At 39.0% G+C, this 24,176-nt stretch overlaps 1 protein-coding gene across 2 annotated transcripts in view; it reads right to left on the bottom strand.

Annotated features, from left to right (window-relative positions):
* Positions 1 to 24,176, bottom strand: part of LRS1 (Transducin/WD40 repeat-like superfamily protein) — a 255,485-nt gene that overhangs the window by 19,178 nt on the left and 212,131 nt on the right. For both annotated transcript variants that reach the window (XM_089384693.1, XM_089384692.1), the window contains one exon: positions 22,245 to 22,609. In XM_089384693.1, the coding sequence (XP_089240819.1) occupies positions 22,245 to 22,609 (365 nt within the window). The remainder of the gene's footprint in view (positions 1 to 22,244; positions 22,610 to 24,176) is intronic.

Genomic DNA, 24,176 nt, shown 5'->3' with positions numbered 1-24,176 from the left:
CACAAATGCTCACACAAATGCAATGAGATAGCTGTGAGGAAATGTGAGGGGGTTGGGTAACTTTTATAGGCTTGGGAGAGGTTAGATGGACATGCAAAAAAGCTAAAACCAAAAAACAAATAAAACAACAAACAAACAAACAAACAAAACCAAATTTGGAGTTCCTTTTCCCACCATTTTCTGCCGCTGACCGGGTTTGGCTGGCTCGGCCGGTTTATGTCGGACTCGGCCAAGCCAGTTGGTCCGTTACCAAACCGGCCAAGCCCATGACCGACTCAGCCGATTTGGTAACAGACCATCACCGACTCAGCCAGTTCGGAAACAGACCGACCTTTGGCCTGGCTTTGTACCAAGCCGGCCCAGGCAAGGGTTTGGATCAGTCGTCTCGGCCGATTTTTAAAACACTTCAGAGAACGAAATCTCATCCAGTAGCAAGCCGAATTTACCTCTATACTCGTTATTGGAGCAGAATGTTATTTTCTGATCATAGGGGCAGAGTTCTATCAATTCTCAGAAGTTTGGTCTTTTGTTTATGTATTGGAGATCGAATCTGGTTCTTGACATTCCAGACTGCTTATTCATATTGGAGGAAGCGAGAATTCTCATCATCTTCAGCCATCTGGGTTATCACTAGTCTCCATTTGAAGAAATTCAGAGGGCTGGAATTACTGTTAATCTGAAATTGCTCACCTGGAGTATGTATCAGGTTTCCTAAGCATTGTAATTCCTCTTCATCAATTGAATGAAAATATTATTTGCCTCTAATTTTATCAGTGTTCCAGTGTTATTGTGAAATGTTTGACAAAAGCTCTGTGCATTAACTGTTTGTCAAAAGGCAACAACAAAAGGTTTTGAAATTTATTGAAATTTTTTGCATAATTTAGCTCTGATATTTTACACAGTTATGTCACATGATTGACCGGAGAGAATGATAGGAACCTACTAAATTCTCTGGCTTTTTGTTCTAGGCTTCTAGCAGGGCAACGTTTATAAAATCCATAGATACATCAGCTCACATTAAGGATGTTTCACTTCCTTGTGATTTGTTAGAGGATTTAATTGTGGAGAGAGAAGTATAAACATATCCAAGTGATGAGTGATAATGTAATTAATTATTTAGCAGCCGGAATAAAGTCAATGGACAGATACCTGATGTTGGAAGGTATTGGGAAATTGGAGCTTAACATTTGTTAGGGAGTGATCGAGTACACTAGGAACGTAATTAAATTCACTGTATCCTGCCTCAGTACATAGCCTCATGAGGATATCGCCAAACAACAGGGAGTTAATGCATCCTCCTATTACTAGTTTTGCTCATAATTTCATTTCTCTTCAATCAATTCAAAATCAAATGATGGAATTGGAGATAATGCTTGTTGGAGATAATTCAAAATCAATAGTCGAGAAGGATATTGATGTTGTTGGGCAAGAAAAGTAAATACATTACTCGTGCTCAAGAATATCAAAATTGTGAGATGAAGTTAACTTTTAAGATATCAACTGATCGGATATTGCACTCCTGACCTAATCAGCCTATCAAGCAGCCAATAAAGGCTAATATGTTCTGAGACTTTTAACTTTCAGGAAGGGGAGACAAGGTAATGGGAGGAATTTTCCAAAGGTCTTTGCTAAGAGAAATAGTATTATCAGAACTTAGAGGAACTTAGAACACTTAGACCCCACAATCACATGTATCAGCCAGATTGCAGCTCTTGAAAACAGACCACAGAAAGATACTCACAACAAAGAGTGGAACCAAATCAAGTATAACCGAGGTGTGGTGCCAGAAAATTGTTGATTTTCATTGCATCTCAGCAAGAAGAAGAAAACCAAGGAGAGTATCAGTGGCATATTAGATTGATCAAGCATCAAAAATGGTCTTGAGAATTCATTAACCCATTCATAGTGCAAACAAGTGATCAGTGAAGAAAAATTGTATAAATCCCGTTGAGCAAAGAAACTCAGACCATTACGTAGTATCATATCAAAGAGATTCTACAACCCCTGCTGGGGAACAACAATAAGTAAGCTATATTATAGCTATCATTCAAGCACTTAATGTTTGATATAGAATCCCTATTGAGATCTCATCACTAAAGTAGAGACATCATAATAGTATGAGTATAGCTGTACTAATAAAATTTTATAATTAATGGGCAATAGTCAAGTCCGATAGTATGCAAAGGAGCTCTAGATTGACACACTAGTGTTTATGAGCTTGATGATTAGTATTTCATTACTAGGATTTAATTTACGTGTTTTTCTTTCAACAGTTGAATTGCCACTTATTGTTTTAGCCCTTTATCTTCCTTACAACTTAACACCTCTTAATTTCCTGTGAATCTGCAATATTGTCACTAAAATATAACATTTCTATGCAAACCAATTTTGGAATGGACTAGGGGAAGAAAATAACTTAAATGGAGAATTGAAGCTGGAGTGACTTGAGGTCGCATGAGCTCTAGATCATTTGCTCGGTCTCATGTCCACATTACTGATTGCCTTTTCACGTGAATACCCATTCATGGACGCCAATAGTCATGCCTTCCCATATGGTCATATTGAGCTTAATATAGCTGATTAAAAAGCAAAAAACACTTTAGTTACTGTAAGGCCAACAAGGCTCTAGTCAACAAGAGGGGCCCTGCCTTTCAGCCCTGAGGTTCTACTTCCCAAATCAAAAATAAGTCATATGCTTCACAGCCACAGATTATGTAATCTGCAAGATGGTTCTGCCCAAAGACCCTTGTATTCTACTAAGTAATGAACCTAATGGGAGGGTCTAGGGACATACCAATAGATATTTCAATTTCTAAATAAGGTGGTATTTTAATTAGCATTCTCAGCACACACTGCTTGGATATTCCTCCAAGAACATGATCAAGGCCTATACGGAAGAATTCTAGAAGCCTCAATGCGGCTGCTTCCACAGCACCCATAACCAGAAAAAAGGTTATTTTCTATTGCTTTCTTGGCAAAGATGCATGTGATGACATTGTCTCAAATGGACCTTTGTCTGCCAAAATGTGTTGGTTGTTTTCTCTCATTGAGCTAAGACCTTCTTCGCTACGAGTAGTGTAGAGTTCCATTGCCCTATCCAGATTGAATTCACAAGCTCCCCTACGCAATGTTGGCCCTTCCAAAATAGGATTTCTCAGCCTACTTGGGACTTTATTCAATGTTGATTTTCTAGGGAAAAAAGGAGAAATTATTTTCTTCAACAGATAAATACTCCAATGATTAGTTTAAATTAATTATTTATACATTAATCATAATCATTAAGCAGCTATACAAAAGAAAATTCAACCATTAACACATCAAAAGAGCAGTAAAGATAACAGTGCAACAAAGATACAAGAGACATAGAAATTAGGCCCAAGGCCAGGGCAAAACCCACAAGGGGAAAACCCATAAAAGCTTTCCTTATGAGAGAATATTCAGTACATCAATCAAAACCAGAGTATCATGAAAGATCTGACCAGTAAAGTGTCCTCCCACACGTGCCAAGAGTTCCTCATAAATTCAGCCTCCAAACCCTCTTCTTCCTTCGCTAGAACAGAGATCTTATGAGAAAAATCGAATGCTAAAATGAGGAGCAAGTGTCTCCTATATATAGTCATCAAGAGGGGGTCAAATGGGTACCTCTATGGAGCCCAGCCGACTTGAACAATTTTGGAGGCAAAAATATAAATTTAAATTTTCCAATTTCTTCCTTTTATTTTCATTGATGGAAATACCGACCATGGCTACAATTTTCAACACTCCCTCTTAGCCAGGGAGGTATTTTCATTCTCTCTCATATGTCTCATCATAAGGAAAGCAAACAACATCACAATCCAATTTCAACACTCCCTCTCAGCCAAGGAGACATACTTCCCGCTGCACCATAGATCTCATCTTGGCTGAACAATGATGTCTCAATACACAATTGATGATAGGGGAGATCGATTTACCACAACCAAGTCCATTACAGTCACTTTTGACCTTGGCAAAGATCACACACACCCTACTAATCTCCAGGTCAAGCTCCATGACCTAAAGGAGTATATCATAGATCTCATCTCAAGTGTACATGTCTCATCATAAGGAAAGTTGATAGTTGCATCATCACCCATCTCAACTAAACAATGATGTCTCGATCCACAGAAGAAGAATGATCCACAACCGACGATAGGTGATGTTGATAAATCAAGTGCTGGTGGATAATGATTGATTTCTCTTAGCTTGATAATTCCTTGTGAATGTTTGTTGGTCGTTTATTAATATTTATGTTCTCTTCATCAAGCAATTACCAAAACATAAAGATCACAAAGAGACAAACAACACCAAAATTAGGCTCTAAGCCAATGCAAAACTCCACAAAGGGGTAGAACCCAAAGAAATCCTTCTCTTATAAAATCAAATCAAAATGAGACTTCCAAGACCCAAGACCATGACCAAAAAAGTACCATCAAAATATCAAGTCAAAACCTCCTCCAAGTCACCCCCATTGTCAAAGTCAAACAAGGTAAAACTATCCCAAATCTGGTCAAATCCTGAAATTTCGGCCCTGTAATTTCAGCCGTGAAATTTCGACCCTTGAAATTTCACACCTTAGTAGCACAGAAAAATTCATCCTTCAAGTCTGCAATTCGATCAAGAAAAATTATCTCCTTTGCATGCTTCAAATGTACTTCTTGTTCGTGAATAACTGAGCTCTTCAAATGAGTCGAATTGCCTCTTATATATAGTTGTCCAGGAGGGTCGAACAGGTGGCTCTTGGTTGTTGAGAAATCTAGGGGCAACTAGATTATGTGCTTTGTCTTACTTTGATAACTGCTTGTGATGTATTTTGCTTATCGTGATTAGATTCTTTTTCACCTTAATTATTATTGTTTTCTTTTCATCAAACAGTGACCAAACCACAAACCATAAAGAACAGTGAGACAAAAGGACACAAGATATAGGTGATCAGCCAAGGCCAAAACCTCCCCAATGGAGAGGAAAACCCACAAGAATTCTTCAATTCTTATAGAATCTTCAATTCTTATAGAATCTTCAATTGCCAAATTCCAAGACCTATGACCCTTGACCAAGACCCTCCAAGACCAAGTCCCTTGACAAGCTTTCCTTCTATCAGTTCCTTAGCAACTACTGCAATTTCGACCTCCAGCAAATTCTTCTACAACTTCTACCTCTCCAGCAGATTCACAGTTTCGACCTTTCATAGCTTCGACCTAGTTGCAACTTCAGAGCTTCAATGCAACTTCACAGCTTCAATGCAACTTCACAGCTTCAATGCAACTCCACAACTTTGATGCATCTTCACAACTTTAATGCAACTTTACAGTTTCGATGCAGCGTCACAGCATCGATGCATCTTCATAGCTTTGATGCAGCTTCACAACTTCAATGTAGCTTCACCGCCTCGATGCAACTTCAGAATTTCGCCTTGCCCAATAACTGTAGAAACCCTAACAAAAGAGAGAGTTCCAAAACTTCGATCTTGTTCTTCATGCTCTCCTTCGTCCTTTTCCAGCTTCTATCTTAAGGAGATCGAACTTGCTTGAGAGTGTGTCCAAATGAGGTTGGGTTCCTTCTTATATATATGCTTTTGAGGGGTACGAATTACTATATTTAGGTCGACTTGTCCCTTCATGTAAGCCGACATGATCTTTGCGCCATAATGAGGTCTTGGAGGGTCTTTTGACTTTTTTTACTCAAAATAAATAAATGGGTGCTTGACCTAAAAATAAATCTCCCTTGAGGATGAATCCCATGCCTCAAGAATAACAATAATAAATTTATTTTTCTCTTTTCATTAAATACATAAAATCATGATTACATATGTTATTATGAAGACAGAACCTAGTTACATCTTTCAAATCGGAGGCCTGGGCCGACTTGTTCCCAAGGAGGGTCGACTTGACAACTTTTGGTGGCCTTTGACTCAATTAAAAAAAAATCCAACCTAAGGTTGAGTTCTTTCTTAATCCAACCTGCAAAATCAAACTCATCATCAAGATGTCAAATCTTCTAGGAACTAGGGTTTCTTTTTTATTTAAGCGAAAGCAATCAATTCATAATCCCAACACTTTCTCAACCCTTTGTCTAAATAGATTTATAAATTATTTGGCTAGGGATGGCAATTTATATAGCAAGGGTTTCAATTTCAAACCCTAATGATTTTTCAGATTTAGACTAGGGTTTACAAACCCTAATGCTTATCTTCATCAGTCAGACCAAGTAATGTTCATTTGCACCCTTCTTCATCCTCTTCATTTTTCAATATTGGTAATCCTAGGGTTTCACACACCCTACAACTTACTTATTCAAATCGTTGCTAGGGTTTTTCAGACCTTTCTAAACATCAAGATTCCATCTTCCAGTAATGATCAGACTTCAGGGTCATGATATGACAACCTTGCTTAGCAGATGGTGTGACTATGTCATCTCTTCAATTATTTCCAACGTTCAATGCTACCTGCTTTAAATCAAGGAACTCTTTTACCACAATAACAATGTAACCATTGAAATGTCTTTGCAGAAGATTTCAACATTCAATTCAAATATTTATGCCAGCACTTATCAAGAGAGATATTGGACTTAAAAAACAAGCAATATCTCTAAATTTAGCAAACCCTTTTGATCAAGGGAAGCTAATTTACAGACTTGCAACTTGACTGTCTTTCACAGAGACCCAACTTATATGACATAGTCTTTCACAACATATTCCTTCAGACTTTTGTGACAAGATTTACTTCGATTCAACTTCTCAAGAGCTCTGACATCTTTATAACTTGCTTAGCAGGAGTTGAAACCTCAACTTCATTATCCCCTATGACCATACTGGTTCAAGTTCCGATGCTAGCTAGGGTTCACAAACCCTAGATTTTTTCAATTAGAAAATCCTAGAAATCTTCAAAATCAGAGATCTTTCCTAATTTCAATTACCACTCATATGACTTCTTGATTGATTCTTTAAGAACTTTTCATTAGCAAAATAAAAGTATTGCAACATTGTTGAGATCATTCTTTAGGTCAGCTCCTTTTGAATGTCATCATTCTTTTATGTATAACAACAAAGTCTCAATTCGAATTGGTCTTGATTACACAAGGTTAAAGTGCTTTAGAAATTCACATATAGTGTATTGATGTTCAAACTTGGTCTTCCTTCAGAGTAATTTGTCCTTCTTCTATAGAAACAAATCTTTTCAAGAATTATTGGCACACCACCATTAGCATGAGCCACATAGGAGATTGGACCTTAACTTGGATACATTTCCTCCACAGAAGCTTTGATAATTCTCCACAAACGTTAATAATACATACCAAAATAGATAGGTCAGCTCCTTTTGAATGTCGTCATTCTTTTATGTATAACAACAAAGTCTCAAATTCAAATTGGTCTTGATTACACAAGGTTAAAGTGCTTCAGAGATTCACATATAGTGTCTTAATGCTCAAACTTGGTCTTCCTTCAGAGTAATTTGTCCTTCTTTTATAGAAGCAAATCTTTTTCAAGAACTATTGGCACACCACCATTAGCATGAGCCACAGAGGAGATTGGACCTTAACCTGGATACATTTCCTCAGAGTTAAAAGACTCTGACTAGATTCTGGGATCAAGGGACCTTCCACAAAGGCTCGCATTCCCTAGCTTAGTCTTAACATAATGTCACAACAAAACTATCGCAGAGAGCCTGGATCACTTACCTCAGAAGATTCGGATCGGATGCCACAAGGAGCTAGGATGCCACCCCAAACTTTGCTTCATTATAATTCATAGATCGAACTTTAATGGACCCAGAATTTGGTCATACCTCAAAGTAACAACTTTCGCATGAACTACAGATATACGATGTCAGAACTGCAAATATAAACTAGGTGCATTAGAACAAAGATGGGTAGCTCGCATGACAAAGTATGAATATTACAAAGAGGCTCATAACATATAGACTTATATTTGATGCCATAGAACTAGAGAAACTTGCAAATGAAACGGCCCCCATATATGTTGCAGGATACGGCCCCCAAGGTCGCATCCCCGTACCCAAAATTTCCCGAAAAGCCGAAACGTTGCCAACACGCAACCGAAACACAACTAAAACATCTAGGTGGCGTTTCCTGAATTGGAAACGCCACTAAAACGTCTGGGTGGCATTTCAGCCCAATACTGCCCCATTTCCGGCCAATCTTGACCCATTTTCGTGGATCTTTTGCTTCTAAGAGCTCACTCAAGCACCCAAGAAGGTTGTGGGGCCCTTCCATGCCCAAAATAGATTTACTATAACACTAAATTTTATGTCTAATCACTCCACAGATTAAATAATCTCTAATCAATCCACGCTCTAGTTCTACTAAAAGAACTTGTTCTATTTTTGTTAATGAAGGTGAAGATTAGAATTATAAGATATGTAATTGTACTTGTCATTAGCATATGTTATGTTTCATTTTCAACACATATAGCCACGCATAAAGGTTGATTTTGGATGTAAAGCCTCATTCAAAAATGATAATTTTGGATTTTGAATCATTTAATCATTTGTGAGAGTTAACAAAGACTAGGTTTTCCTTCTAAAATGTCATTTGCGTCTCATCCTTTTTTAACCTATTTATAAAAAAATATTATGTACATCCATATATATATATATATATATATATATATATATATATATATATATATCATGTTTCGCCTGACATTTCAATTTTTTGGGGGTTGTGTTTCTAGCCATACCTGTTTCGGAAACTTCCAAACATATATAGCACGACCCCAAAAAATTGAAACATCAGGCAAAACGTCATATATATATATATAGGTAGATAGATAGATAGGCTCACATGAACTGCAGAGAGGTCAAATGCATTTATCACAAATTCATACAATAAATTCGGACCTTCGCAACTTCTCAAAACTTTTCATACTCACTCAAAGTTCAACAACTGCCACATAGGAGATGCTAAACGGTGCCACTGAAAGTAACTCGTACATCCACATAGATTAGACTTGCACAAAGATTAGAAAACTCGCATTATTTTCGAAGTGACTAGATGGCACAAAGATACCAAAAAGGTGCCTTAAAGTTTGCATATCATGCTTGCCACAGGAATTCGCACTACAAGAGCTCGCAGAGACGCTCGCATAGCAGAGATAAGCTCGCATAAGAATTGCCATAAAGCATAGAGAAAAAGACGCTTGAGAATTATTCTCAAGATATAAGCCTTTAGAACTTTACAAATCACGAATCGATGACATGCTATAGGTAGCTCACACAATAGGAAGCTCGAATTCCTTTCACAGAGACAAGTTGCAGCCCTTGGACCTTAAACATTGACTTTTAGATTAATTGCACAGAGATTTTGTCCTTCTAGGGAAGAATAAGGCTACAAAGATAACTTGTTATAGAGGAGTCAAATAACTTTTAGAATCTTGACCAAACATTTGGTTGCCTTCAAACTGCTCTTCAATCAACCTGGCTTTCATACCATGTTGATTTTCTAGGGCAAAACTATAAATTATTTTCTTCATCATATAACTACTCCAATGATTAGTTAGCACAAATTATTTATACATTAATCATTATAATTAAGTAGTTATGCAAAAGAAAATTCAACCATTAACACATCAAAAGAGCGGTAATGATAACAGTGCAACAAGGATACAAGAGACACAGAAATTAGCCTTGAGGCTGGGGCAAAACCCACAAGGGGAAAACCCATAAAAGCTTTCCTTATAAGAGAATATTCAGTATATCAATCAAAACCAAAGTATCACAAAAGATCTGACCAATAAAGTTTCCTCCCACAAGTGCCAAGAGTTCCTCAAAAATTCACCCTCCTAACCCTCTTCTTCCTTTGCTAGAACAGAGATCTTATGAGAAAAATTGAATGCCCAAATGAGGAGCAAGTGTCTGCCATATATAGTCACCAAGAGGTCGTTGAATGGGTACCTCTAAGGGGCTCAGCTGACTTGAACAACTTTGGAGGCAAAAATATAAATTTAAATTTTCCAATTTCATCCTTTTATTTTCATTGATGGAAATACCGACCATGGCTTCAGTTTTCAACATTCACCACAAGACAAAGAGGTTTTCTAACACTTTACATCCAAAATGAGTATGCATCAAAAGGATCCCAAATAATTTGAACTTATCCGAATTGTGAGTAAGATGTTTCACTAGTTGGTAAGATATTTTTAATTGTCAACCTACTTAATCACTGCTTTAGACATCAAAGCCCTAATAACCATAAAATAAAGGATTTCTCGCTTATGCTTAAGCCCAAAACCGAACAGCCTCAAGTTCGTCAAACTCCTTTAGCTTCTCAGGGATTTTGTGAAATTGTTTTAGGTTGGACCCAAGTTGTAAACAAAAACTCCCATGCTAACAAGGCTAAGGTCAACAAGTGGTGCCATGTCTCTCAGCCTCAAGTTTATACCTCATAGGCCAATTATAGGCCACAAGCTTCACAACTACAAACTAAGGAATCAACTCACTCCTGTCAAGGAGCCACTCCTTGTAATTCAAGTATAAGGTCTCACTCTCCTACTTTGCTCTTGACTTCCCAGTATAACCAACAGTTCAAAAAAAGCCAAAAGAAAGTGAAAAGTTATGCATGACCATTAACTAAATTGCTCATGCCCTCAAAGACCCTGTGAAAATTCCAAAATTGAAATCCTATTCCAGAAACTGGAATTTATTTTTCTAATTGTTAATTATTTTAACAATTTTCTACCACTGCAAATATCAAATAAATCACACTGCAACCTTCACAAATAAAATTCTGCGGAAAATAAATAGCGCTAGAATCTGAGAAAATACTAAAACACACATAAAAATGGCACCATTATTTTTGGACAATTGTCCTTGGAAAATCACAACTTGGGAAAATCGGTGCAGCAGCTAAGGGTTTTATTATTATGCAGCAATGAGAAATTTTGAGTACAATATTTTGGATGTTGAATCTCGCAATCCTACAGAGAAAAATACTGGCAAAATTCTAGTGAGGAATTTTCCTCACCCCTTGGGCAAACTCGGGCTCTGACTACAACTCTAAGTGAGTCGTCCAAACTACCTTTGTGTTGGCCTATGTCATCCTAGCGCAGTATCTGCCACGCTTAGCTTGAATCAACTGCTCCCATAGTCATCATGTCTACCACTGGCTGAGAAACTATCTCTTCAGCTTTCTGGAACCCTTTCCCGGCCTCTGGAACTGAAACTCGGCTTCTCTCCAGCTAAATCAAACTAACCTCTAGATGCTTCTACGCAGCCCCTGCATCAGCCTCACTATGGTACTTTTGCCTCTCTACAAATGCACTCACTGGATCTGGAAATCTTCCTCCAGCCTCACTGTCTCTGCTTCAATCTCTGGATCTCCAACAAGTGTTGTTGCTCTCTCGAAATCGATTTGCCAAGGAAATTGAACTTCTGGTGTGTGTTCTCTAAGTGCCCATCGAATTCTTCTTATAATCCACTGTTGGAGCACCAATGGCCAGGATTAAAACTTAATCAATGGCCAACATCATCTTGAAGTCGATTCGTGTGAATTTCTATGGAATTCTCACCTTGACTTAATTAATTCTGATTAATTAACCATATTCCCTAAGTTTAGACTCAGGAAATATTTAAAAACTGGTCAATAATCTAATTAAGCCATCTCTAGGTGGAATTTCCAAAAACGATTTCTGGGTTTGGGATATTTCATGTATTCTAGCCACCACCAAATTTCGTGGCTAGAACATATCCGACGCTACAGAAACTAACAAACCCATCAAAATCAGACCCTTTTAATGCCCTATCAAGTCTATATGAAGATTCAAAGGAGATGATTTGGAATCCCTTGCCAACCCAACTCAATGTAAGTGGCATCATGGAATAACCAACCCATTCAGTAAACTTATGGTGAAACGAATAAGGAATTTGGCGTAGGATTTAGATATGTTTACAAGCAAGACCTTAAAATTATTGAATATAATTTACGGAATTATTTGAATAATATACAATCGTCTATCACAGCTTTTTAGACAAACTATGAGGAAGGAAAAGGAGTATCACTATCGTTAGTCTTCACTCATATGGTTGGTTCTGTTTCGGATTGGGTATCAACCCTTATTGGTGATTGATTTGGGTTAATGTACACAATTAGCTATAGCGGTTTCCAACTTGCATGCTTGAAATGATGTTGATAATAAAGATTTGTTTGGAGATGGATAGCCAAAAAAATCTCGGATATTTTGAAAAGGTTTACACAGTTGAAGACAAAGAAGGATTATTGCTAGTCGGGCTATGTAACTAAGAAAAGAAGCAGGGCTCAAGCTTAGAACATGCTTCGGCTTCATGCACCTAACAACTTTGAACAAAATGATTCTACAAAGATGTGGTTCACCTACTCCAACTTTAGAAACGATAATGAACAGATTTTCAAACAACTAGATTGAGCCATGGTTTCTAAGTGAAATGTCTATTCTTTTCACTACTTGAGGTCTTGATCTATGCAAGTTTTAGCTGAATATGCTCTCTCAAAACAATAACATATTTAACTATCAATTGCTTCAGTGGCTAAGAGAAACCATATGCCAAGATTGCATTGCATCATGAATGCTTCACATCATGAGAACCTGAGCCTTAACTCTATCAAGCAAATATGAAACCTTGTTTCCAAGCCTCAAGGGTAAGATAGGTTGGCCAGCAAATGGAAAGAAGCAATCACCAAAGCCATGTCTTTTTTTGGAGGGTTTGGATGACAGGTTACTTCCATTAGTAAAAAAGAAAATGAAGGTCCTCAAAGAGGAGTTGGCATAGGTAAACCAACACTCCAGCCTTCATCCCTTTAACAAGGATCTTAAGGGCCACTTAACATGCATCTAACACAATTAAAAAGTGTTTAAGATAAGAAGCACCAGTTGAAAGACATGCTTCATTAGCTAAAAATTAGTGATAGGCTCACTAAAGGTTTTAAGGCTTTAGACTCCAACGAAGCCATGGAAAACATCTCCTCCTTTAAAATATCAGAAGGGAGACTACCTGAAAAGTTGATATTGAGAAAAGAATTCATGTCCTATTATGAAATGATTTCCAATCACCCCTTCCAAAGTTAAAATCAAGGGAACTATTGGGATTTCTTTGATTGCTATTATTTTTATATATTTGGACACAAGTTCAATTGGCATCCTGATAACTAGGAATGCAGAGTAATTTTTTTTCCAAATGATATTGGAATGATGATTGTTCACCATGAGGACTTATGTGATTAGAGCGATCATAGGATGTAGAAATTGAGCTTTCGTTCTGAAACACAGGAATCACAAAATGATCCTATTGTTCTTTGGTATGTCAACACCCTAAAGCTGAGATATAATTTCATCAGTGGATATAGAAAGTTCTTCGAAGGATTTGTTAGTGTGCTTTGTCGATCGATTATGTGACTTTATAGATGATGGATGATTCTTCATTAGTGACACTCAGGTTTTCAATTCCAATTGCATCAATGAGAGTTCCCCTATCCACTATTTGTAAATTGACTGTTGCAACTATTGTTGATTCAACTTGGTCAGTTGAAGGATAGCAGCATGCAAGTGACAACTAACTAACATTGGGACAGTTGTATGGTACTTAGCAGCAAATACACCAAGCATGCAATGTTACAGCTAGCATGCAAGGGGCAGATAGCATGCAACAGCAAGCATGCTAGGGACAACAAGCAAGCAAGATGTAGCCAACACATAGGTCAGTATGGCAACATGGTGCAGCAATGGCACATAATGCAATACAGTAATAGGTACAGTCATGATTAATGAAGCGTGATGAGATGTAGCATAGTGATGATGGGTACAGCATGATGCAGCGCAGTGAGGTGCAGCATGAGGATGAAATGCAACACAATGATAGGTGAAGGAGTCACCTTGGAGAATCAGTTGAAGCAGCATGTCTTCAACTGATCTCATGTATCATCTTCTTAGAGATAATCTATAATCTTATCTAGATAAGTCAAAGTGTTGACTTCTATTGTAAACGTACTATCTCTCTCTCTCTACTGAACCATTGAAGAACATATAAGAAGAATTGATCAAGGGTTTCCCCACAATGGGGTTTGTCCCTGGCTAGCGCCACATCTTGTGTCCTCTTGTCTTGGCTTGTCTTCTACGATTTATGTTTATGTTCTATCTACAGTTTACTTTAATGCTGATGTGATTGCTAATCTGGAAAAGATATTGAGCTAACTGTGAAAATTGAAATAAATTACTCTAAGCATAGAACATACCTAGAATCAACATGGTATCAGAGTTGAGGTGAAGACAATGCCCAAGCAAGAGTGAAAGAGAAATCACCGAAGTCAATTGGGAAAGGACAAAAGGATCAGTGGATTCCTCATTCCTCTTCAAATTCACCGAGGGTGAAGTCGAAGCAGAGAATATTATCAGAATGGCGCAGCGGAAGTTTCTAATGGCCTACCTAAAGATCACTTCATTGGGAAGTCCAGATCTAAGGGTGGAAGGAAAGGCAGATGCCTTGGTTGCAATAAGTTCGGCCATTATGCGAAGGAGTGTGCAAATGGTAGGGACACATCACTTGATGGTGATAACAATCATTCCAAGGACATATTCAATGATCAGAGGAATGACAGGTAATGCAGGTCATCAAGGAAACGACCAACTCTTCAGAGAAAGCAAGGAACCCCAAGTATGAAGAATCAAATGTTGTTTCTGATAAGATAAAGAAGCGTTATCTTGTATTAGCCCTCTCCTTCAGATGCTTTGGGAATCTAACTTATTGATCGTAGTGCTTCAAGCATCTCATTGGATAGAAGGATGCTCTCTCGAATTTGGTAGAGACAGAAACAACTGTGGAATTATACTTGGAGTCGATACCACCTATCTCGGAAAGGGTGTAGGGAATGTTACCCATCAATTGAATGAGGGTAACTCTATTCATTTACAAGAATATCTTTTATGTACCTAATCGCAAGAAGAACCTGGTGTCCATCTCGGAAATGGAAGTCAAAGGTTTCAAGGTGGCATTCATCGATGGAAAGGTACATGTTAAAAAATAGAATTTTCAAAGATGCTTTTTCTCATGGGTTCAGGGTTGGCAATTTGTATCAAGTTGCAGGATGGTCCATTAGGGATCATGTCAATTGACATATCACATCTATAACACCGGAGGTCTACCTATGGGGCTCTACCCAATGTGAGTCAGATGGCGATAGGGATGCCTGAATTCAAGAAGAGCATGAAGGTACATGTTTGAGATGTACCGAAGGAAAATCTTACAAGGGGACCATTCCCCTCATGTAGCAGGTCCACAGGTTTGGAACAACCCAAGGGGTTTGAGATTCATGATCGGGAATCTCATGTATACAGGTGGAAGAAATCCCTCTATGGCTTGAAGCAAAACACCCCAGGCGTAGTATGAGAGGATTGATAGCTGTCAGATGAAGATGAGATTCACTAAGAGTGAAGCCGATCCAAACCATTGTTTGAAGGTTGTGGATGATAGACCTCTCATGCCAGCACCTTATGAGGACGACCTATCTCTGACAGGTGCAAGCCCTCTCATTTACAGAAGTAAGAGGGAGTTGGATTCCAGATATGGAATGATAAACTGCAAGCCTGTGACTACCTCGAGGATCTTAACTTTCAGAAGTTACATGGTAGTGATGTCGGACTAGATTTGGAAAATGCCTCTGAGTTTCATAAACTCATTCGCGTTGATGTTCTTGGTGAACTTCCACCCAGATATATGTTTTGCAGTTAGCATGGTGAGCTCATATTTGGTTGAGCCTCACTGGATTAGTGCCAAGAATCTTCTAAGATATCTTCGGGGCACAATCTGTCATGGATTGAGATACACTGCCGAAAATACGAAACTGCATGATTATTCAAATGCTGACTAGGCAAGAAGTGTGGAGGATCACTAAAGCACTTCTCAGCACTGGTTCTCTTTGGGTTCTGCTTCGATATCATTGATGAGCAGGAAGCAGAAGTCGGTTGCTATAAGCACCGTCGAGACTGAATACATAGCTACGAGTATGATCTCGTATGAAGTTGCCTAGCTGTGGAAGCTCTTCAGTGAGTCGTTTGTACGCATGATGAATACCACTGTGATTCTCTGTGACAACCAAAGGGGGGATTCAATTATTGAGGAATCTCCTATTCGATGATTGCTCCAGCAAATAGACATCAAACACTACCTTATCTGGGATATGGTAAGTCGATGAGCGAAGAGGCTCCATCGCATTGAGACTGATGTACAGGTCGCAGACATTTTGTCAAAGCCCCGGGGAAAGGTCAAATTTGTGACTTCCACGAACGACTTGGAGTCGTTGAGAGGCCTTCTTATAAGGGTCCTGCATGTTGCATGGATTGAGCTCTAGGAGCTCTAAAGGGCTTGGGGTACTTACTAGAGCAACATACGACCACAAGGTGACTCACCCTCCCCTGGTGGTGCACTATGTACAAGATGACAGGTTCAACCTTCCCCTGTGATACCCCGTGGCGACTATGGAACAAGATGATTAGTTCTCCTATGGGTCGGGATGATTAGTTCTCTCATGACAACTGTGGAACAGGATGATTAGTTCTCCTGTGGGCCGGGATGATTAGTTCTCCCGTGGCAATTGTGGAACAGGATGATTAGTTCTCCTGTGGGCCGGGATGATTAGTTCTCCCATGGCAACTGTGGAAAAGGATGATTAGTTCTCTTGTGGGCCGAGATGATTAGTTCTCCCGTGGCAATTGTGGAACAGGATGATTAGTTCTCCTATGGGCCGGGATGATTAGTTCTCCCGTGGCAACTGTGAAACAGGATGACTAGTTCTCCTGTGGGCCGGGATGATTAGTTCTCCCATGGCAACTGTGGGGCAGGATGATTCGTTCTCCCGTGGGCAGGATGATTAGTTCTCCTGTCGAGGCATCCTACCCATGCAGTCTGGGACTCATGGGAAGTACCTCTCATTTGATCAATGAGCAGGGAAATGGGTTTAGGGACCATAGTAGTACTATCGATGGACGCATCGATGTATCTACCGTACTCCCTATGCCAGGATGACCTCCATTGATCTAGGATCAGTATGAGTGGCTTGAGACACTCTCTTGTGATATTGATCTAGGATCAATGAAATTGACTTCGAGCCAGTAAGAGTGATGTGTGACACTCTCTTTAGATGAAACTGACTTCGGGTCAGGAGAGAATGGTATGAGACATTCTCGATCAATTCTTCTTCTTCATAGTTCAGCAGAGCAAAGAAGAGTAGAGCAAAACAGAGCTCAGCAGAGCAAAGCAGTGCATAGCACTGATGGCAGAGATAGTACAGTCGGACATATGGATCAGCGGATGGAGTTCTCCCTAGTTGAGAGGGAGTGTTAAAATTGGCAACTAGGGCCAAACTCCATGTGGGTCATCTTATTAATGGAAGCTGATATTTTTCTTGTATCCCTCTCATCGAGAGGTGTAGGATTTATCTAAAGATCATCCGATTCTGATAAGTATTCATGGAGATATGAATTTATTTGTGTTATGGGACAATTCGTCAAGGTCGGCCAGCAACCAAATAAACCCCACTTATGCTCAACTTTTTAGTGTAAATAGAGGTGGCCTTCAAGTCATTTCAACACACTTGGGATCTCTTCCTCTCTACTTGTCTTTGGGTTTTAGTAGGAGACAGATTTTAAGGGATAACGCTGCCCTAATCCAGAAGCCGGAACTGCAGGGAAAGGCCGAAACTCCCGGCATAACCGGAATTGCCGAGACTAGCAAGAATTGTTGGAACTACTGGAATTGTCGGAACTGTCGGGAATTGTTGGAACTGCCAGAACTGCTGGGAACTGCCGAGAATAGCCGAAATTGCTAAAATTGCCGGCAACTGTTGGAACTGCAAGGAAAAGTCGAAATTGCCAAAACTGTCGAGAATAGTCGGAACTACTGGAACAATCGGAAAAGCTGACGCAGAGGGCAGAAGCCAGAACAGCCGAGAAAGTTGACGCAGAGGGCAGAAGCCGAAACTGCAGGGAATAGCCGAAATTGCCGGAACTGCCGAGAATAGCCGGAATTGGCTATCGGAACTGCCGGGAATAGCCGGAATTGCCAGAACTGTCGGAACTGTCGGGAACAGCTAGAACTGTCAGGAACTGCCAGAACAAGCGGGAAAGCTGACACAGAAGGCAGAAGCCGGAACTGTCGGGAACAGCGAAAATTGTCGGGACTGACGGAACTATCGGGAACTATCGGAACAGCCGGAACTGCAAAAACTGCCAGGAACAGCCGGGACTACCGAAACTACTGGGAACTGTCGGAATAGCCAGAGCATCTGTCTCCGAAGGAGAGCAGCATGCGAGTGACAACTAACAAACATTGGGACAGTTGTATGGTACTTAGCAACAAATACACCAAGCATGCAATGTTACATCTAGCATGCAAGGGACAGCTAGCATGCAACAGCAAGCATGCCAAGGACAACAAGCATGCTAGGGACAACAAGCAAGCTAGGTGCAACAAGCAAGCAAGATGCAGCCAACACATAGGTCAGTATGGCAACATGGTGCAGCAATGGCACATAATGCAATACAGTGATGGGTACAGTCATGATTAATGAAGCATGATGAGACACAGCATAGTGATGATGGGTGTAGCATGGTGCAGCGCGGTGAGGTGCAGCATGATGACGAAATGCAGCACAACGATAGGTCAAGGAGTCACCTTGGAGAATCAGTTGAAGCATCATGTCTTCAACTGATCTCATGTATCATCTTCTTAGAGATGATCTATGCTCTTATCTAGATAAGTCAAAGTGTTGACTTCTCTTGTAAACGTATTATCTCTCTCTCTCAGCTGAACTATTGAAGAACATATAAGAAGAATTGATCAAGGGTTTCCCCACATTGGGGTTTGTCCCTGGCTAGCGCCACATCTTGTGTTCTCTTGTCTTGGCTTGTCTTCTGCGATTTATGTTTATGTTCTATCTGCAATTTACTTTAATGCTGATGTGATTGCTAATCTGGAAAAGGTATTGAGCTAACTGTGAAAATTGAAATAAATTGCTCTAAGCATAGAACATACCTAAAATTAACACCCTTGCACCTTAGTGTCTAATGCTAGTCAAGTTTGGCATGCTTGTACTAATGATTATCTGCACTGTTTGTATAAATGACTGGAAATTTTGTTACATTATAATTAATAAAAGCTCTAGAAAGCATTTATTACTATCTTGGTATACCACTTCCTACTCCCCACCTTTTTTACTGTGTTACTTTTCTTTTCCTTTGGATGAATAGCACTTGTGGCACTCCAACATTACTCTTTTGACTTGTTGTAATATGTAGTCACATTGGAGGAGTTGTGGCAGTTCCATATTACTGTTTTTACTTGCTCTATTATGTAGTCCCATTGAAATATTTTGGTCACTGGTGGACATTTATTTATCTTATCTACAAATGGTTTTATGATGAAAGGTTCAAACTTACAATATAAAACAGAATGACAGATGAAGTAGCTTGAAGACTAAGAAACAAATGCCCAAATTCAGTTTATGATATGTTTTAGCTTTCCTTTTTTACACCTTAAAGTTTTCTCTATGTTCATCATTTTCATGGCGTGTTAAAATGGGCAACTATGGCCAAACTCCATGTGGGTCATCTTATTTGTGGCAGCTGATATTTCTTTTGGATCCCTCTCATCGAGAGATATAGGATTGATCTAAAGATCATCCAATTCCAATAAGTATTCATGGAGATATGAATTTATTTGTGTTATGGGGCAATTCGTCAAGGTCGGACAGCATAAAAGGAGATGACTTGAGAGTCATTTGACACACACATCACTCTTGATTTCTCTCCATTTATTTTGGGTTTTAGTGTGAGAAAAATCTAGGAGGAAGTACCCCTAAGATGCAGGAGGAAAGGAGGCTTAACAATCTGCCCGAGCCGCAGTCCTAGCACAGCCCTAGCTTCTATGCCTAACCTAGAGGACGCAGTTAAGGAGGCCTACACACTGCCCTCTACAAGCCCTAGACGCAGCTATAGAGGAGGCCTTAACAAGCTGTACCTAGCCGCAGTCAAGGAGGGTTATAACATGCCCTAGCCGCAGTAATGAAGTCAGGCCAGCGAGGGGTTGTAGGGACGTTATTCAGGTGACCGAGTTCTGGAAGGAGGGCTGAAGTACCTTGCTGAGGGCTGCCATAATTTGGGACTGTTCTGGGCAAGAAAACACAGGCATATCTCTTGTAACAGCCGAGTAAAGGGACCTTTCTATTGTGACTAGGCCACAAGCCTATAGGTGCTGTTTTGGGGGTCAAACATAGAGCTGTAGGTGCCCCCTCAAAGAGCCAGGTCACATAACTTGAAGAGGAAAGGACGTATAAGTTAAGGTGTCTTTTGGGCATGACTGTTGGGTTATGGGAGCCCTAACCAGTGACCAAAAAACTGCCCATAAACAGAAGAGCAGAAGTATGGCAAACATGGAATAGCAATGTCACTAACAGTGGAACAGCAGTGCTAGTTGTATGATGGCATGGTGCAATGGGACAGCAGCAACAGCAAGGTGCAGCAAATGCAATCATGGTGGAGCATGATAGATGGGACAGCAAGGACATGGTGTTTGCATGGGACACCAAGCAATCATGGTGCAGCAGTATGAGCAGTGACAGCATTGTGATAAGGGGCAGCATGATGTGAAATGCTACAGCACAATGATGGGCATCATGACAATGTGAAGTGTAGCATGTTGTGTGCAGCACTTGCTAGTATAGTACAGTGATATTAAATGCTACAATGAGATGCAGCGTGATGAGCACAGTAAGGTACAGGATGAGGCAACACTGGTAAGAGCAGCAAGATGTTGCAATACCGGAAGGTGCAGCAGTATGATGTGTGCAGCATGGTAATGAGGTCCAGCATAGTGATGATGGGTGCAGCACGATGCAGCACAGTGAAGTGAACATGATGACGAGGTGCAGCACAATGATAGGTGATGGAGTCACCTTGGAGAATCAATTGAAGCAGCATGTCTTCAACTGAATTCAGCTACCTCGTGTATCATCTTCTTAGAGATGATCTATGCTATTATAAGTCAAAGTGTTGACTCCTGTTGTAAATGTACTATCTCTCTCTCTCTGCTGAACTATTGAAGAACATATAAGAAGAATTGATCAAGGGTTTCCCCACATTGGGGTTTGTCCCTAGCTAGCACCACATCTTGTGTCCTCTTGTCTTGGCTTGTCTTCTGTGATCTATGTTTATGTTCTATCTACAGTTTACTTTAATGCTGATGTGGTTGCTAATCTGGAAAAGATATTGAACTAACTGTGAAAATTCAAATAAATCGCTATAAGCATAGAACATACCTAAAGTTAACATGCCGAGCATATTAGTTGTTGCTGCAGATATTACAAATTACAATAGAGAAAACTGAAAATTATTTAGTGCATTTCATAAGTGACTGCCAATCCAAGTTGCCAAGTCATTATATATCTTAATATGGAGAGTTGCTTTGATCTCCACAATATAACTTACAACTTTAGAATCTGATCACAAAGTTACTACCATCAGACAAGCATCCTCGCATGCACGCTGATTTACTGGTTACAATATTGCATTCTTTGGTTTCCCATTTAAATCTTATGGTGATCAATGATTGTCAATTTAACAAGTCATCATGAGCTATTTGTTTTTTTCTTCCTAAATAGAATCAATGACAATAGATATTCTCAGATCATTGAAAGAAATACATTTACTTTTTATCGTCTCATAGTATGGTATGAATTTGCCAATCACTGATTGGCACTATTGACTGTAAACATCCTAATGTGGAGAGTTGCATGCATCTCCACTATATACCTTAGAACTTCAGAAATATGATCACAAAGCTACTGCCATTAGACAAACATCCTAGCATGCATGCTGATTTATTGGTTACAATATTTCATTGTTTGGTTTCCCATTTGAATCTTGTGGTAATCAGTGAATGTCAATTTAACAAGTCATCGTGAATTATTTGTTTTCTTTCCTTCATAAATAGTATCAATAACTAGAGATATTCACACATCATTAAAACAAATACATTTATTTTTTATGCCCTCATACTCTGGTATGAATTTGATTATAAACAGGGTTATGAAGAAAAACAGATGAAATTTGTAAAATACTCTCACCATATGTCTACAGAAGTTTCAATTTTTTAAGTGAATGGTGCAAAGAAAAATAGCCAATGTCCACTGTGCCCAAACTAATTGCCACATTCAATATAAAGAGAATAAAAAATGAGGATAAGAATTACTTTAAACTTTCTCTAGGGGAAAGTCGGCCGTGCAGTACACATTCTAGACACCACCATGGGAAATCCTTTTCATCCTCTGTTCCATCTAAATCTGTTATCTTTTTACGCCATGGGCCTCCTTGAGAACCTTCGGTAATTATTGATGGTGATGACGTAGTTGAGAAATCGAATGCTGGATGAATTCCAGCAATATGGGTTTCGGCATCATCATGGACATCTATTCTGGATGAAATATGATTCCTGAGAGCATTTTCTTGCCCTGCTGGAAAATCCCCATTAGCAGAAGCTTGAGTTGCCAACCGTTGTCGTCTCCTCGACAACCAATGTGCCAAAAGTCCACGGAGAGTCTCCTGTGCAAGATTTATCTACAAGACCAATGGGCCAAACAAATCCTGTCACTCCTTCAAGATAAAAAGATGGTTCAGGCATAGATATGATTTTCATAAATAATGGACATTCAAATATGTGTAACGTCAATATTATCCTTATGATTTCATAAATTATGAACATTCTAGTATGTGTACCATCAATATTAAGGACAATGAATAACAACAAAAATGGTCCCATACAAATGGACAATTAAAAGAGCTTCTTGGCATTAAACAAAGCAAAATTACAACCATGCAGATATGATTTCAAGGATGGACATGAATTCTTCAATCACCCACTTTTGTTCTCGGAAGAACAAATGCTCTGTTGGTTGTGTTGCTCTTAAAGTAGAACTTGGTATGGACACTTCAACCTGGGTAGAGCATGGAGATATTTGGGCAATAAACCAATGTAACGAGATATGAACAAAATCAGTAAGATATGCAAGGCTGTATGCAAGTTTGTGATAATATACATATTTAAAAACTGAAGATTGAAAATTAAAGAAATGATATGGAGAAAATTTCAGTTATAACCTTATCCAAGCAGTGGTAAGGATGGGTTTCTTTCCTATAAGCCGAAATGAAATATGAAATATGAAATATAAAAATAAACAATCATCATCATAATAATAAATACTAAAAGATATAACCTATCTAAAGGACACAATCATTGACCCTTCGTAACTAGCCAATGCAAATAATTATACCATCACAAATCATTGTATCAATCATCTATCATCTAACTCATTCAATGATTGTGTCCCTAAGTTAGGTTTTGTCTCTTAGCATTTATTATTATTATTAGAGAGAGAGAGATTGTAACGTCCTATATGGACTTCAACTCATTGTCTTTCTTATATTGGATATTTCAGTGAATGAACTATTGTTCATTACAATGCTATCACAGCCCTTTTTCAAGCACTTCTGCTGATTCTGCCTTTTGGCCACATTTATCTGAGTTTCTCTGATGTCTTTTACCACAAGCATATCTTTAGCCATCAAACAATCAGAGTTTCTCTGAAATAATAATCATTCTGCTGCAAATTTGAACATATCAAAAATAAAAATAAAACATAAAAACAAAATAAAAAATAAAAAAATACAATTCTGTCACCAGTTATCAGTTTCAAGAGAAATTGTATTAAGGCTACACTGCTCCAGGTTGACCGTTGAACCATCACACAAGAACAAATAACATCCAGAGCTACAAAAACTGTATAGTTGCCTCAAGATTGCCAAGTTCCACAACAAGCCTCACAGGCCACCACAAAGTAAAATGATTGAAACCCATATCTTTGATCATAATTGTGTGTGTGTGTGGAGTAAAATGTATAAGCTCAGAACAAGAGGTACTCTGAAACCAATCAATGTCGTTTATGAGTACAAGACATATTAGCACTCTTATTTTCCTCAATCACAGAATGATTGGACTCAATTCACTGCTTTCTTAAATGATAACCAGCATACTAACATTCTCCAATGCTACTTATAAAAGGAGTCTTGCACAACACTCTACAATTAATAAATAACTATATTGCTCCAGAAGGATTCAAGGTCTGAG

The sequence above is a fragment of the Pinus tabuliformis genome, chromosome Q, assembly GCF_031772625.1.
Source record: "Pinus tabuliformis cultivar Carrire ecotype Pingquan chromosome Q, CPIR1, whole genome shotgun sequence".
Taxonomy (NCBI): Eukaryota; Viridiplantae; Streptophyta; class Pinopsida; order Pinales; family Pinaceae; genus Pinus; species Pinus tabuliformis.
Note: the sequence above shows the minus strand (reverse complement) of the source record. Positions and strands in the feature narration are given on the sequence as shown.